This window comes from Aplidium turbinatum, chromosome 1 (assembly GCF_918807975.1).
Source record: "Aplidium turbinatum chromosome 1, kaAplTurb1.1, whole genome shotgun sequence".
NCBI classification, from domain to species: domain Eukaryota; kingdom Metazoa; phylum Chordata; class Ascidiacea; order Aplousobranchia; family Polyclinidae; genus Aplidium; species Aplidium turbinatum.
Window position 1 is genome coordinate 44,071,910 of NC_137472.1, and position 16,057 is coordinate 44,087,966.

General features: G+C 36.9%; 1 protein-coding gene across 1 annotated transcript; it reads left to right on the plus strand.

Moving 5' to 3' along the window:
• The first annotated feature begins 5,990 nt into the window (after window positions 1-5,990).
• LOC145766161 (uncharacterized) lies at window positions 5,991-15,274 on the plus strand. The gene is made up of 6 exons (XM_082577817.1): window positions 5,991-6,218; window positions 6,562-7,328; window positions 7,944-8,067; window positions 13,985-14,131; window positions 14,476-14,857; window positions 14,903-15,274. The coding sequence occupies exons 1-6, from the start codon at window positions 5,991-5,993 to the stop codon at window positions 15,247-15,249; spliced, it is 1,995 nt and encodes a 664-aa protein (XP_082433943.1). The 3' UTR covers window positions 15,250-15,274.
• Window positions 15,275-16,057: the final 783 nt, after the last annotated feature.

Sequence of the window (16,057 nt, forward strand, 5' to 3'; positions counted from 1 at the left end):
TAGCAAATGAGAAAAAGTAAGTTGAAAAACGCAAAATCAGACTGTTATTGAAAATTAACAGTCTGACTAAAATCTACAAAATCAAATTTTCTTTGTTTTTCAACATGTGAGGATGTTAAAACCTATTGTGTCATCTGGGGAAAAGAATAAAGAAAGCGTAAAAATCTAATTTTTAGAAAAATTTATTTAAACGTTCGCCCAAAGTTAGAAAAACCTGGAAATTTCTGCAAAATGTGACAAATCAGGCCGTATCTTTAGGTGGCCATGGTTGAGATAATTAATAATGTGTGCTTTTATTTTGCGATGTATCCATCGCAGATATGCGTGGCTCCTCCCTCAACGCTTCACAAAGTAGACAGTGTCAGTGCAGCCGTACAAAGGCGCAACCGAGTACATATTTACCAGAATCCATTCCATTGCTGACTGTCCAGCAGGAATTAAATTCACTACCACATTTAAACAGCCTTTATAAAGACCAGGCATGGTATCGAACCCATGCCTACCGACTCAAAGGCGGACACACTAACCACTAAGCCATCGATGTAGTGTATAAGCACTGAAACATGATTGTCAAATAATTTGCTGAGATTATCAAAGTCGTATTTGCCGAAAGGTAGGCACGGATGTCAAGATACCCCTGAGGGTAGGATACAAACATATTGAACAACCCATGCAAAACCAATTTGGTGTTTGACCTTGTTTGAAGTAGTCGGATTCAAGGTTGATGTTAAATCATACCGGCGAACACAAAATGATGATTCATCAAGACTAGAAGCAACAAACATATCCTTGCACGTGTAGACTACCATGCGATCGCAACAAACCTTAAAGATTGTAAGACAAGTCACCAATCTTTATTATGTCCAAATTTCCGACATATATTTTAAATCTATAAGATGCTTGACGTTTCTAAAAGCTTGATTGTCGCTTCACAAGACCGAGCCAATCTAACGGTTGGACGACTAATATTCCCTTTGCACACTACGATTTAGACAGATCGAACTAGTTAAAATCGAAATCAAAACTTATGCAGTAAATGAAGCCTAATTTTCGTGATGTTGTATAGACACCCGTGGCACCGAAATGAGGCGCGACCGTGTCACTGTTTTACTGCGTAGGGCATATTTTATTTTGATTTCCAGTACGTCAAATGTTTGCGTTTTTTCGCAGCTACCTTTTTCCAAATTACTTCTACGTTATGACATTAGAACTAAAAACAGCGCTGTCTGCCTCTTCATTCTATTCATGATCGACTGCCAATGGGCTTATGAACTCAATCCTACTTATGCTGAACGTTTCAACTTTTGCATGTATTTAACTGAAAGAAATAAACAAATTTTGATGAATTGCAAATAAGTAAATAACGTAAAAATATAAAACACAACAAACAATGCATGGAGAATTGAAACTAAGTTCTCAATCAATCTTTAGCTTTAATAATTGGGATTCCAAACTATAAGGTTTTGTAACTCGCAAAGCCCAACCTTCCTCAGCGATGCGCTTCTCTCCAAGTGGGTTACCCACAACAACCAATCACATTTGCGTTGAAAACCATGTAAAATCTGGCGAAACACTACCTATATATTTAAAGCAAAAACAAATTATCCTACGTTGCGTGTCAAGACTTGCTGATCATGTTCGCTTTACTTTCGAAATTTGGCGAGCCATGGCTGTGGTAAAGACTTCTGATCGACGCCCAGACGGTTATTGGTTCGATACCTATCGAGAGCATTAAAACTTGGGCTAATAATTACCAAACCTTGGCACGGGAATAAGTTATCGGATAAAAATAGACATGTCAGCGTGTTTGAGTTGCTCACCCTTGGTGTAGAGTAGACTGTACAGTGGATAATAATTTATCTTTACATTTATAATAATTATTATTTTACAATGTTGTCATCAATTCAAATGAAAATGCAGTTCTCCCGTGATTTGTCACAACCTAATATCCGCCATTTTCAAGTTTTCGAGATAAACGACTTTTTTGTGTTTATAGCTGTAAAATTAACAAGGTAAAACACTCGAAGTTGACTTTTGAAAGGCTGGAGCGGACAAGCAAACAAAATTTTTATAAATAAATTTTAAGCCAGGTTTTTGTTTGTTTATTAAAATATGGCGTATATTTGGTTTTTACAGATAACTAGTTATAAAAAATGTATTAGGTTTGTAGGGTAAAACCTAATATAATCTCGATGTTGGCTTTATCCGCGTTATTGGTTTATTTAGTGTTATGTTTTTGTATAGCAAAGCTTAATAAGTATAAACTAAATGTTGGCTTTGACCACACCATAATTTTATGATTTTGAATAGTAAAGCCTAATGTAAAATTATTGGCTACTACATTGCCTTGGCAGATTTTTTACTTTGACGTTTAGTGTGAGTACAGTAGGCTACCCTGAAATAAATAAATTGTGGATTACTTTGCTCGTAGTAGATATAATAGAAGCATTAGCATACAGTATAATTGAACCAAGTCGTTATATTGATGCCTCCTTGATTTTTCAAGGAAATTTTTGCTACTTGCTGTGATATGTTGGTTTTAAATCACAGTCATAACATTTCAGGAAGATAATCAAATTGATTTGTCGACCGGATAATTGTGTTATTAAAATAACCAAACTTCTAGTTAGGCCTGCTGGTGGAACCGCAAGGCGTCGTTACCGTTTTAGTTATTCCATGGATAGTTTCTACGTAGAGCCTAAACGTAGGCTACCGGTAGGCCTACTTAAAATAGCAAGAGTCAACAATACAAGCCTAAATCAAACCTAAAGTAAGCCTTTGAATTTCTCCCAGAACTGTGTATCATTTTGTCACTGTAATCTGTAGATAACTTTGGTGATATCAGAGAAGCCTGCTAGGTTAATTAAAGGCTATCGCCGATTTAAAATCAGTTGCTGGTAGCCTACTTAATTACCATGCACTTATTTAAGGCTACCCTAACTACATTGGCTACACAGCATCTGGTTTGGTTGATTAGAAATGACTAAACACACAGGGTAGCGTACTCCCAGGCTTCTGCTTTAAATCTTAATAAAGTTATGCAAGCTAAGCTATTTAATGTAGCCTAGGCTACCGCAAAGTCAACTAAGCCATCAGTTCACCAGTACCGGTAGGCTACGAAAAGTCAAACTGTTCGACGAGACGTAGCCTAAATGATATGGCATTTAATGAAAAGCTAGTGTGCTCGGACAAACATTTTTAAGCTGCATAATTAAGCTTACCTAGTGGAGCCTAGTGCTTAACAACATTTCAACCCAATCTACTTTATCGAATGCTTTTAAATTCGCTTCACGCAACTCTAAGAGATGTAAGATGTGAAGTAGCTTGGGCTACTCTGCTGAAATTCTGCCGGTCACGTGACAATTTCCTGTTACTTGATTGGATAGACGAATATGTTAGGTTTTTAAAAATTATTCTTACACAGATTGGAATATGTTAGGTATTACACACCAATTATCTCGTAAACCATACTACATTGGAGCACATTTTTTTGTCAGGAGATGCATGAAGTCTTTAAACGTAAAAAAGTGCAAAAAAGTCATTTTTGACAAAATGGCGGATATTGGGTCTACCAAAATCACGGGAGAGTTGGCGTTTTACTTGCTTAAAAGTGTTCGACACCTTCACACAAACAAGTCGGCTTAGTCTGTGTTCAACTTGCATTGCGCAATTTGCTTTTTGTTTTTTCCAAGGCGTGATAAACATCTTTTGTTTTCGTAGTTTCAGTTGACTTCTAATTCCTACCATATAATTAAGGTGACCGACTCTTTCTTTCAACTTGCATTGCGCAATTTGCTTTTTGTTTTTCCCAAGGCGTGATAAACATCTTTTGTTTTCGTAGTTTCAGTTGACTTCTAATTCTTACCATATAATTAAGGTGACCAACTCTTTCTTTCAACTTGCATTGCGCAATTTGCTTTTTGTTTTTCCCAAGGCGTGATAAACAACTTTTGTTTTCGTAGTTTCAGTTGACTTCTAATTCCTACCATATAATTAAGGTGACCAACTATTTCTTTTGTAGGCTATTCGATTTTAATCCTTCAAGCAAACTAGTCGGCGCAGTCGGTGTTCGACTTGGATTGCGTAATCTGCTTTTTGTTTTGCCCAAGGCGTTATAAACATGTTTTATTTTCTTTACAACATAGATAGCCTACTCACGATCTGTTTTAGCCTGATGCTGCTCGTTCGCTGTGGTAGTAACGGTTTGCACTAGCTTTCGGAACACAGTTCCTAGTCATGTGCAAACAAACAATTAAACAGAACGTTAATATTTTAAAACGGAGACGTAATTTCAGTATTGGGACAGGACAGATTCAATTTTCAGGACAGGACAAATATATAATTTAAGTAAAAGGAAAAGACAAATATTGTTAGGCTATAGGTTGTCTTTCAAACTCACAAACTCAATCAGTTATTGCTTGGTGTATTGTGAAGTGATGTTTAAACGTTGCAGGACTTCAAATTTATCACACACCCTGATGCAGTTTTCACAATCATCAGTTTGCGCTATTCGTGATGAAGAAAAAATTCATATTTTGCCGCCTTTCCCAGACAGCAATTGTTTTCAACAGTGTTTCAGCTAGAGATTTCAACACGGGTAGGCCTACTAGGCTGCTGTTTCTTGGTTCGGGAAAATCAAAAAATAAAGCAAAGTTCCAAGTGTAGGCTGCGACGTTTTGTAACGATTGTATTTTAAAAGGCGCTTTTGTGAGTCCGAGGATAAAGATTCAAATCCAAAGCAATGTAGAGTATAAATTTATCGAGTTGCTTCGTGTAGTGTTTCTGTCGGTTGAGGTGCGGCAATATCAAACTTTTAAACCTCAAACTAAGCATCAGTTTTGTGATTTCTCAAGCAAGTCTTGCATAAAAACGATCATGCCGGCCTATGCAAAGTTTCAATGATGAAACAACACGTGTGATGTTTTTCCTGGCACAATTTATTTACACGCCATTTCTCCACAAAGCCATGGCAGCTGAGAGCCTGACATAGCCTCTGTAGTTTTTGTTTTTTTAGAATCCAACCACCTTCCGTATGACCTGACTTGAAAGTGAGGCTCGTTGGAACTTAAAAAATCGTCATACGATAGACGTAAAAACTTTTTCAGAGGCACACTGAAGTGAAAAGGAGCTGAGAAAATGAAAATGTGGTTAAAAAATTTTTCCATCCGCAATGGGAAAATTTATTTTGTGTAATCTGGCGCCACTGCTTGATGCCGAGAAATTCAGAAAAATCTCCGTTAGTTTTTTCCCTTGTGAATGCTGTGGATTTTTCGAGAGAGCTAAAAAGAAAAGAAATCAGAGCGTAATGGAGGAAAAAAGCTAAAAGGATAAAAGAGAAAACAATCAATACAAATGGAAAAAAAGAGAAGAATTGAGAAAGAGAAATCAAGCAAAGCTAACTTTTTTGTTTGTTGTGAGAATGGTAAACCACCTATCTCTATAAAACAAACAAAATTTTAAGGGGTTGTGTTTATGTGTGGTGGTCCACTGTGATATGCACTTGCCTTGTACAGTCATTTTGGCCTACACCATTTTTGTGATGGTGATCAAACCTATGATAGACAGTGAGATAGTTAATAGAAAAAATTCTTGACTATTAGTTCTCATTAATTTGGATAGGTGCATGTAAAAAACGTGACATTAAAGAACTTTGAAATGTGGTACCACAGAAGACTATTTCGCATCAGCTGGATGGAAAGTAAAACAAATGAATTTGTTAGCCAATAAATGGATGGTTAATAGTCTGATTAACAACCTAAAAAAATTAAGATATTTCGAACGCATAGCAAGAAGCAACTCGTTAGAAAGTTTAAAATTGACTGGGATGATGCAAGGTAAACGAACAAAAGGACGACAAAAATTAATAGTATCACCATTAATTACAAGTGCATATTTATTCACCATTTATTGTTGCAACATTTAAGGGTGTTTCTTTGTCACTTTAAAGTTAATAGAATAGTTTTGAAGTGTCTGTAAACTGCACTGCAATCATGGGAAGGAGAACCACCAGCACCACAAAAGGTGGAAAATTTATGAACTCTACAGACCAAACCCGCAAAGAAGCTCGTCGACGAGAACTGAAAAAGAACAAGAAGCAACGAATTGCTATACGACAAGCTATCATCAAATCTAAAGATCCCCAACAAATGGTTAAGGAATTGGAAGATTTGGATGATATGGAGTTGAATCCAGGAACTGACTTTCACTACAATGAAAAGGTAAGTTCAAACATGTAGGCTACTGGTGAAAAACAAATTTTTTCAGCTTTGTTTGTGTGCATCATATCTTTGTCAAACTTTCTCAAAACAGAACTTTAATCAACCATAAACAACTCTAATTTATTTCACCTACAATTGAAATTATTAAAAACAAATGTATTATTGAAAGTATGTGTTGTTTAAGTTTTGGTTTGAAACTTTTCAATGGTGACAAATCTGCTGTCAGCGTCTGTTAAATTACATAATTTCAACTCTAAAACGTTTGAAAAGTTTCTATAACATGGTTTATAAAAGTAAACATCAGTTGAATTCAATCAGTATAAAATCTGATATCTTTTTGTAGGATATAAAAGACAAGAGAAGAAAACTGCTTGAAACTTTGGTTCGAATTGTCGATTTCTATTGCAAAGACGATTTCACACGAGGACGCGAGTTTAAAGCAATGACCGAAATGTATAAAAATAACCGGCTTAGAAAAGAAATGTACTATGAATCAGTCAAGAATGCCCAAACTGTTGAAATCACCAACATCCCTCTTCCTGACGCTCCGTTTGAAACTCCACGTTTGAGCGACATTCCTTTGCCAGGCATTCAATCAAAAAGCACTTTCAAAAAGCAACCACTTTGCCCGCCAAGTATGCCTCCCAATCTTATGCAACGCCCAGAAATCCTACCACCTGGTCCTCCTCCCGGACGCCCACCCACCATGCCACTCAACATCAACCGTAGACCTGACTTCCTCCGGGTGATGGATCGAAAAAACAACGAAGGAAGGGTCCCTGACAGAGAAATGCGTATGATGAAAAATCATAACATTCTAAGTGCTCCTCCAAGTCTCATTCATCAACCAGAGAAAGAAGCTGACGAAACACAAGCTGCCACAATCGTTGCTAAACCAAAACTCACCACCAACCCTAAAGTTGACAGCTGTCTATTCACGCCGACTTTGCTCCGTGTGAGAAGAGAAACCAAACGAAAAGGAGGAAAATCCACCAATGATAGTGCTTCTCTCTCGGCTGCCGATAGGCAAAAAACAGAAAAGAAGAAAAGGCACTATGGAAACACAGCCGATGCTGTCTACGATACTTTTATGAAAGAGATGCAAGGATTGTCATAAAAACTGCTGTCTTGCTTGTCATCGTTTCATGAGAAAGTTACCGCATGACCTTTGAAAGCGTCAAGTTATTCAAAAAAGAAAAGTTATGAGAGATACCACTCCACTTTGGTTGTGTTGAAAATTCAACCTTACTTTGCGGTTGGAGCGATGATGAAGAAAACACGCACACACGACAGACATTTCTTGATTTTGAAATGTTATAAACAATTTGTAAATTTTCTTGCAAATACTTTAATTGTATCAATTTCATTATGACTCTCATCCGATCGTCTTTACTGTATACGTTCGTTTGAATCTAATGTTACTGTTCCACAGTTTACATAATGTGTTGGGGTTAATTCATAAAGCTTGCTCTTGTTGGCAGAATTTCCGTTTGTTTGTTAACAATCTCGTAGTTAGCAGCCAAGTGAAGGCATGTTGTTAAAATGCAGTGCTGGTTTATGAAACTGTACGAAACAGTCATTTAGAAAAACGCAAGTTTAATAAATGATTCACAAAGCTCTGTGGTTGTAAGTGTCGGAAGGCATTTATCAGTTTGTAAATTTAGCAAGTTTTTATATTGAGATAATAATAATGTGTGCTTTTATTCAGCGCTGTATCCATCGCAGATATGCGTGGTTCCTCAACGCTTCACAAAGCAGACAGTGTCAGTGCAGCCGTACAGAGGTGAAACCGAGTACTTATTTACCAGAATTCATTCCATTGCTGACTGTCCAGCAGGCATCAGATTCAGTACCACTTTTAAACAGTCTTTGTTAAGACCAGACAGGGTATCGAACCCGTACCTACCGATTCAAAGGCGGACACACTAACCACTAAGCCATCGATGTGGTGTATAAGCACATTGAAACATGTCAGAAAATTTGCTGAGATAATCAAACCGAATACTGAAAAAAGTGTGCTAGAAACGAGAGATAATCAAAGTCAATTTTGCCGAAATGTGAGTAGGGTAGGCACGGATGTTAAGATACCCCTGAGGGTAGGATGCAAACATATTGAACAACCCATGCAAAACCAATTTGGTGTTTGACCTTGTTTGAAGTAGTCGGATTCAAGGTTGATGTTAAGTCATACCGGCGAACACAAAATGATAATTCATCAAGACTAGAAGCAACAAACATATCCTTGCACGTGTAGACTACCATGCGATTGCAACAAACCTTAAAGATTGTAAGACAAGTCACCAAACTTTATTATGTCCAAATTTCGACATATATTTTAAATCTATAAGATGCTTGACGTTTCTAAAAGCTTGATTGTCGCTTCACAAGACCGAGCCAGTCTAACGGTTGGACGACAAATATTCCCTTTGCACACTACGATTTAGACAGATCGAACTAGTTAAAATCGAAATCAAAATTTATGCAGTAAATAAAGCCTAATTTTCGTGATGTTGTATAGACACCCGTGGCACCGAAATGAGGCGCGACCGTGTCACTGTTTTACTGCGTAGGCCATGTTTTATTTTGGTCTCCAGCACGTCAAATGTTTGCGTTTTTTTGCAGCTACCTTTTTCCAAATTACTTCTACGTTATGACATTAGAACTAAAAACAGCGCTGTCTGCCTCTTCATTCTATTCATGATCGACTGCCAATGGGCTTATGAACTCAATCCTACTTATGCTGAACGTTTCAACTTTTGCATGTATTTAACTAAAAGAAATAAACAAATTTTGATGAATTGCAAATAAGTAAATAACGTAAAAATATAAAACACAACAAACAATGCATGGAGAATTGAGACTAAGTTCTCAATCAATCTTTAGCTTTAATAATTGGGATTCCAAACTTTAAGGTTTTGTAACTCGCTCAGCCCAACCTTCCTCAGCGATGCGCTTCTCTCCAAGTGGGTTACCCACAACAACCAATCACATTTGCGTTGAAAACCATGTAAAATCTGGCGAAACACTACCTATATATTTAAAGCAAAAACAAATTATCCTACGATGCGTGACAAGACTTGCTGATCATGTTCGCTTTACTTCCGAAATTTGACAAGCCATGGCTGTGGTAAAGACTTCTGATCGACGCCCAGACGGATATTGGTTCGATACCTATCGAGAGCATTAAAACTTGGGCTAATAATTACCAAACCTTGGCACGGGAATAAGTTATCAGATAAAAATAGACATGTCAGCGTGTTTGAGTTGCTCACCCTTGGTGTAGAGTAGACTGTACAGTGGATAATGATTTATCTTTACATTTATAATAATTATTATTTTACAATGTTGTCATCAATTCAAATGAAAATGCAGTTCTCCCGTGATGTGTCACAACCTAATATCCGCCATTTTCAAGTTTTCGAGATAAACGACTTTTTGTGTTTATAGCTGTAAAATTAACAAGGTAAAACACTCGAAGTTGACTTTTGAAAGGCTGGAGCGGACAAGCAAACAAAATTTTTATAAATAAAATTTAAGCCAGGTTTTTGTTTGTTTATTAAAATATGGCGTATATTTGGTTTTTACAGATAACTAGTTATAAAAAATGTATTAGGTTTGTAGGGTAAAACCTAATATAATCTCGATGTTGGCTTTATCCGCGTTATTGGTTTATTTAGTGTTATGTTTTTGTATAGCAAAGCTTAATATAAACTAAATGTTGGCTTTGACCACACCATAATTTTATGATTTTGAATAGTAAAGCCTAATGTAAAATTATTGGTTACTAAATTGCCTTGGCAGATTTTTTACTTTGACGTTTAGTGTGAGTACAGTAGGCTACCCTGAAATGAATAAATTGTGGATTACTTTGCTCGTAGTAGATATAATAGAAGCATTAGCATACAGTATAATTGAACCAAGTCGTTATATTGATGCCTCCTTGATTTTTCAAGGAAATTTTTGCTACTTGCTGTGATATGTTGGTTTTAAATCACAGTCATAACATTTCAGAAAGATAATCAAATTTATTTGTCGACCGGATAATGGTGTTATTAAAATAACCAAACTTCTAGTTAGGCCTGCTGGTAGAACCGCAAGGCGTCGTTGCCGTTTTAGTTATTCCATGGATAGTTTCTACGTAGAGCCTAAGCGTAGGCTACCGGTAGGCCTACTTAAAATAGCAAGAGTCAACAATACAAGCCTAAATCAAACCTAACGTAAGCCTTTGAATTTCTCCCAGAACTGTGTATCATTTCGTCACTGTAATCTGTAGATAACTTTGCTGATATCAGAGAAGCCTGCTAGGTTAATTAAAGGCTATCACCGATTTAAAATCAGTTGCTGGTATCCTACTTAATTACCATGCACTTATTTAAGGCTACCCTAACTACATTGGCTACACAGCATCTGGTTTGGTTGATCAGAAATGACCAAACACACTGGGTAGCGTACTCCCAGGCCTCTGCTTTAAATCTTAATAAAGTTATGCAAGCTAAGCTATTTAGTGTAGCCTAGGCTACCGCAAAGTCAACTAAGCCATCAGTTCACCAGTACCGGTAGGCTACGAAAAGTCAAACTGTTTGACGAGACGTAGCCTTAATGATACGGCATTTAATGAAAAGCTAGTGTGCTCGGACGAACATTTTTAAGCTGCATAATTAAGCTTACCTATAGTGGAGCCTAGTGCTTAACAACATTTCAACCCAATCTACTTTATGGAATGCTTTTAAATCCGCTTCACGCAACTCTAAGAGATGTAAAATGTGAAGTAGCCTGGGCTACTCTGCTGAAATTTTGCCGGTCACGTGACAATTTCCTGTTTTTTTGATTGGATAGACGAATATGTTAGGTTTTTAAACATTATTCTTACACAGATTGGAATATTTTAGGTATTACACACCAATTATCTCGTAAACCATACTACATTGGAGCACATTTTTTTGTCAGGAGATGCATGAAGTCTTTAAACGTACAAAAATGCAAAAAAGTCAATTTTGACAAAATGGCGGATATTAGGTCTACCAAAATCACGGGAGAGTTGGCGTTTTACTTGCTTAAAAGTGACCGACTCTTTCTTTAGTGTTCGACACCTTCACACAAACAAGTCGGCTTAATCTGTGTTCAACTTGCATTGCGCAATTTGCTTTTTGTTTTTCCCAAGGCGTGATAAACAACTTTTGTTTTCGTAGTTTCGGTTGACTTCTAATTCCTACCATATAATTAAGGTGACCGACTCTTTCTTTCAACTTGCATTGCGCAATTTGCTTTTTGTTTTTCCCAAGGCGTGATAAACAACTTTTGTTTTCGTAGTTTCAGTTGACTTCTAATTCCTACCATATAATTAAGGTGACCGACTCTTTCTTTCAACTTGCATTGCGCAATTTGCTTTTTGTTTTTCCCAAGTCGTGATAAACAACTTTTGTTTTCGTAGTTTCAGTTGACTTCTAATTCCTACCATATAATTAAGGTGACCGACTCTTTCTTTCAACTTGCATTGCGCAATTTGCTTTTTGTTTTTCCCAAGTCGTGATAAACAACTTTTGTTTTCGTAGTTTCAGTTGACTTCTAATTCCTACCATATAATTAAGGTGACCAACTCTTTCTTTCAACTTGCATTGCGCAATTTGCTTTTTGTTTTTCCCAAGGCGTGATAAACAACTTTTGTTTTCGTAGTTTCGGTTGACTTCTAATTCCTACCATATAATTAAGGTGACCGACTCTTTCTTTCAACTTGCATTGCGCAATTTACTTTTTGTTTTGCCCAAGGCGTGATAAACAACTTTTGTTTTCGTAGTTTCAGTTGACTTCTAATTCCTACCATATAATTAAGGTGACCAACTCTTTCTTTCAACTTGCATTGCGCAATTTGCTTTTTGTTTTTTCCAAGGCGTGATAAACATCTTTTGTTTTCGTAGTTTCAGTTGACTTCTAATTCCTACCATATAATTAAGGTGACCGACTCTTTCTTTCAACTTGCATTGCGCAATTTGCTTTTTGTTTTTCCCAAGTCGTGATAAACAACTTTTGTTTTCGTAGTTTCAGTTGACTTCTAATTCCTACCATATAATTAAGGTGACCAACTCTTTCTTTCAACTTGCATTGCGCAATTTGCTTTTTGTTTTTCCCAAGGCGTGATAAACAACTTTTGTTTTCGTAGTTTCGGTTGACTTCTAATTCCTACCATATAATTAAGGTGACCGACTCTTTCTTTCAACTTGCATTGCGCAATTTACTTTTTGTTTTGCCCAAGGCGTGATAAACAACTTTTGTTTTCGTAGTTTCAGTTGACTTCTAATTCCTACCATATAATTAAGGTGACCAACTCTTTCTTTCAACTTGCATTGCGCAATTTGCTTTTTGTTTTTTCCAAGGCGTGATAAACATCTTTTGTTTTCGTAGTTTCAGTTGACTTCTAATTCCTACCATATAATTAAGGTGACCAACTATTTCTTTTGTAGGCTATTCGATTTTAATCCTTCAAGCAAAGTAGTCGGCGCAGTCGGTGTTCGACTTGGATTGCGTAATCTGCTTTTTGTTTTGCCCAAGGCGTTATAAACATGTTTTATTTTCTTCACAACATAGATAGCCTACTCACGATCTGTTTTAGCCTGATGCTGCTCGTTCGCTGTGGTAGTAACGGTTTGCACTAGCTTTCGGAACACAGTTCCTAGTCATGTGCAAACAAACAATTAAACAGAACGTCAATATTTTAAAACGGAGACGTAATTTCAATATTAGGACAGGACAGATTCAATTTTCAGGACAGGACAGATATAAAATTTAAGTAAAACGAAAAGAAAAATATTGTTAGGCTATAGGTTGTCTTTCAAACTCACAAACTCAATCAGTTATTGCTTGGTGTATTGTGAAGTGATGTTTAAACGTTACAGGACTTCAAATTTATCACACACCCTGTTGCAGTTTTCACAATCATCAGTTTGCGCTATTCGTGATGAAGAAAAAATTCATATTTTGCCGCCTTTCCCAGACAGCAATTGTTTTCAACAGTGTTTCAGCTAGAGATTTCAACACGGGTAGGCCTACTAGGCTGCTGTTTCTTGGTTCGGGAAAATCAAAAAATAAAGCAAAGTTCCAAGTGTAGGCTGCGACGTTTTGTAACGATTGTATTTTAAAAGGCGCTTTTGTGAGTCCGAGGATAAAGATTCAAATCCAAAGCAATGTAGAGTATAAATTTATCGAGTTGCTTCGTGTAGTGTTTCTGTCGGTTGAGGTACGGCAATATCAAAAAACTTTTAAACCTGAAACTAAGCATCAGTTTTGTGATTTCTCAAGCAAGTCTTGCATAAAAACGATCATGTCGGCCTATGCAAAGTTTCAATGATGAAACAACACGTGTGATGTTTTTCCTGACACAATTTATTTACACGCCATTTCTCCACAAAGCCATGGCAGCTGAGAGCCTGACATAGCCTATGTAGTTTTTGTTTTTTTAGAATCCAACCACCTTCCGTATGACCTGACTTGAAAGTGAGGCTCGTTGGAACTTAAAAAATCGTCATACGATAGACGTAAAAACTTTTTCAGAGGCACACTGAAGTAAAAAGGAGCTGAGAAAATGAAAATGTGGTTAAAAAATTTTTCCATCCGCAATGGGAAAATTTATTTTGTGTAATCTGGTGCCACTGCTTGATGCCGAGAAATTCAGAAAAATCTCCGTTAGTTTTTTCCCTTGTGAATGCTGTGGATTTTTCGAGAGAGCTAAAAAGAAAAGAAATCAGAGCGTAATGGAGGAAAAAAGCTAAAAGGATAAAAGAGAAAACAATCAATACAAACGAATTGCTATACGACAAGCTATCATCAAATCTAAAGATCCCCAACAAATGGTTAAGGAATTGGAAGATTTGGATGATATAGAGTTGAATCCAGGAACTGACTTTCACTACAATGAAAAGGTAAGTTCAAACATGTAGGCTACTGGTGAAAAACAAATTTTTTCAGCTTTGTTTGTGTGCATCATATCTTTGTCAAACTTTCTCAAAACAAAACTTTAATCAACCATAAACAACTTTAATTTATTTCACCTACAATTGAAATTATTAAAAACAAATGTATTATTGAAAGTATGTGTTGTTTTAAGTTTTGGTTTGAAACTTTTCAATGGTGACAAATCTGCTGTCAGCGTCTGTTAAATTACATAATTTCAACTCTAAAACGTTTGAAAAGTTTCTATAACATGGTTTGTAAAAGTAAACATCAGTTGAATTCAATCAGTATAAAATCTGATATCTTTTTGTAGGTTATAAAAGACAAGAGAAGAAAACTGCTTGAAACTTTGGTTCGAATTGTCGATTTCTATTGCAAAGACGATTTCACACGAGGACGCGAGTTTAAAGCAATGACCGAAATGTATAAAAATAACCGGCTTAGAAAAGAAATGTACTATGAATCAGTCAAGAATGCCCAAACTGTTGAAATCACCAACATCCCTCTTCCTGACGCTCCGTTTGAAACTCCACGTTTGAGCGACATTCCTTTGCCAGGCATTCAATCAAAAAGCACTTTCAAAAAGCAACCACTTTGCCCGCCAAGTATGCCTCCCAATCTTATGCAACGTCCAGAAATCCTACCACCTGGTCCTCCTCCCGGACGCCCACCCACCATGCCACTCAACATCAACCGTAGACCTGACTTCCTCCGGGTGATGGATCGAAAAAACAACGAAGGAAGGGTCCCTGACAGAGAAATGCGTATGATGAAAAATCATAACATTCTAAGTGCTCCTCCAAGTCTCATTCATCAACCAGAGAAAGAAGCTGACGAAACACAAGCTGCCACGATCGTTGCTAAACCAAAACTCACCACCAACCCTAAAGTTGACAGCTGTCTATTCACGCCGACTTTGCTCCGTGTGAGAAGAGAAACCAAACGAAAAGGAGGAAAATCCACCAATGATAGTGCTTCTCTCTCGGCTGCCGATAGGCAAAAAACAGAAAAGAAGAAAAGGCACTATGGAAACACAGCCGATGCTGTCTACGATACTTTTATGAAAGAGATGCAAGGATTGTCATAAAAACTGCTGTCTTGCTTGTCATCGTTTCATGAGAAAGTTACCGCATGACCTTTGAAAGCGTCAAGTTATTCAAAAAAGAAAAGTTATGAGAGATACCACTCCACTTTGGTTGTGTTGAAAATTCAACCTTACTTTGCGGTTGGAGCGATGATGAAGAAAACACGCACACACGACAGACATTTCTTCATTTTGAAATGTTATAAACAATTTGTAAATTTTCTTGCAAATACTTTAATTGTATCAATTTCATTATGACTCTCATCCGATCGTCTTTACTGTATACGTTCGTTTGAATCTAATGTTACTGTTCCACAGTTTACATAATGTGTTGGGGTTAATTCATAAAGCTTGCTCTTGTTGGCAGAATTTCCGTTTGTTTGTTAACAATCTCGTAGTTAGCAGCCAAGTGAAGGCATGTTGTTAAAATGCAGTGCTGGTTTATGAAACTGTACGAAACAGTCATTTAGAAAAACGCAAGTTTAATAAATGATTCACAAAGCTCTGTGGTTGTAAGTGTCGGAAGGCATTTATCAGTTTGTAAATTTAGCAAGTTTTTATATTGAGATAATAATAATGTGTGCTTTTATTCAGCGCTGTATCCATCGCAGATATGCGTGGTTCCTCAACGCTTCACAAAGCAGACAGTGTCAGTGCAGCCGTACAGAGGTGAAACCGAGTAGCCTACTTATTTACCAGAATTCATTCCATTGCTGACTGTCCAGCAGGCATCAGATTCAGTACCACTTTTAAACAGTCTTTGTTAAGACCAGACAGGGTATCGAACCCGTACCTACCGATTCAAAGGCGG

What these genes read in the sequence shown, in the direction of transcription:
- LOC145766161 (XM_082577817.1), top strand. Translation starts at nt 5,991, where the DNA reads ATGGGAAGGAGAACCACCAGCACCACAAAAGGTGGAAAATTTATGAAC. An exon ending in TCCAGCAGGCATCAGATTCA is followed by an intron (nt 8,068 to 13,984) that starts GTACCACTTTTA and finishes AAAAGCTAAAAG; the next exon opens with GATAAAAGAGAAAACAATCA. An exon ending in ACTTTCACTACAATGAAAAG is followed by an intron (nt 14,132 to 14,475) that starts GTAAGTTCAAAC and finishes ATCTTTTTGTAG; the next exon opens with GTTATAAAAGACAAGAGAAG.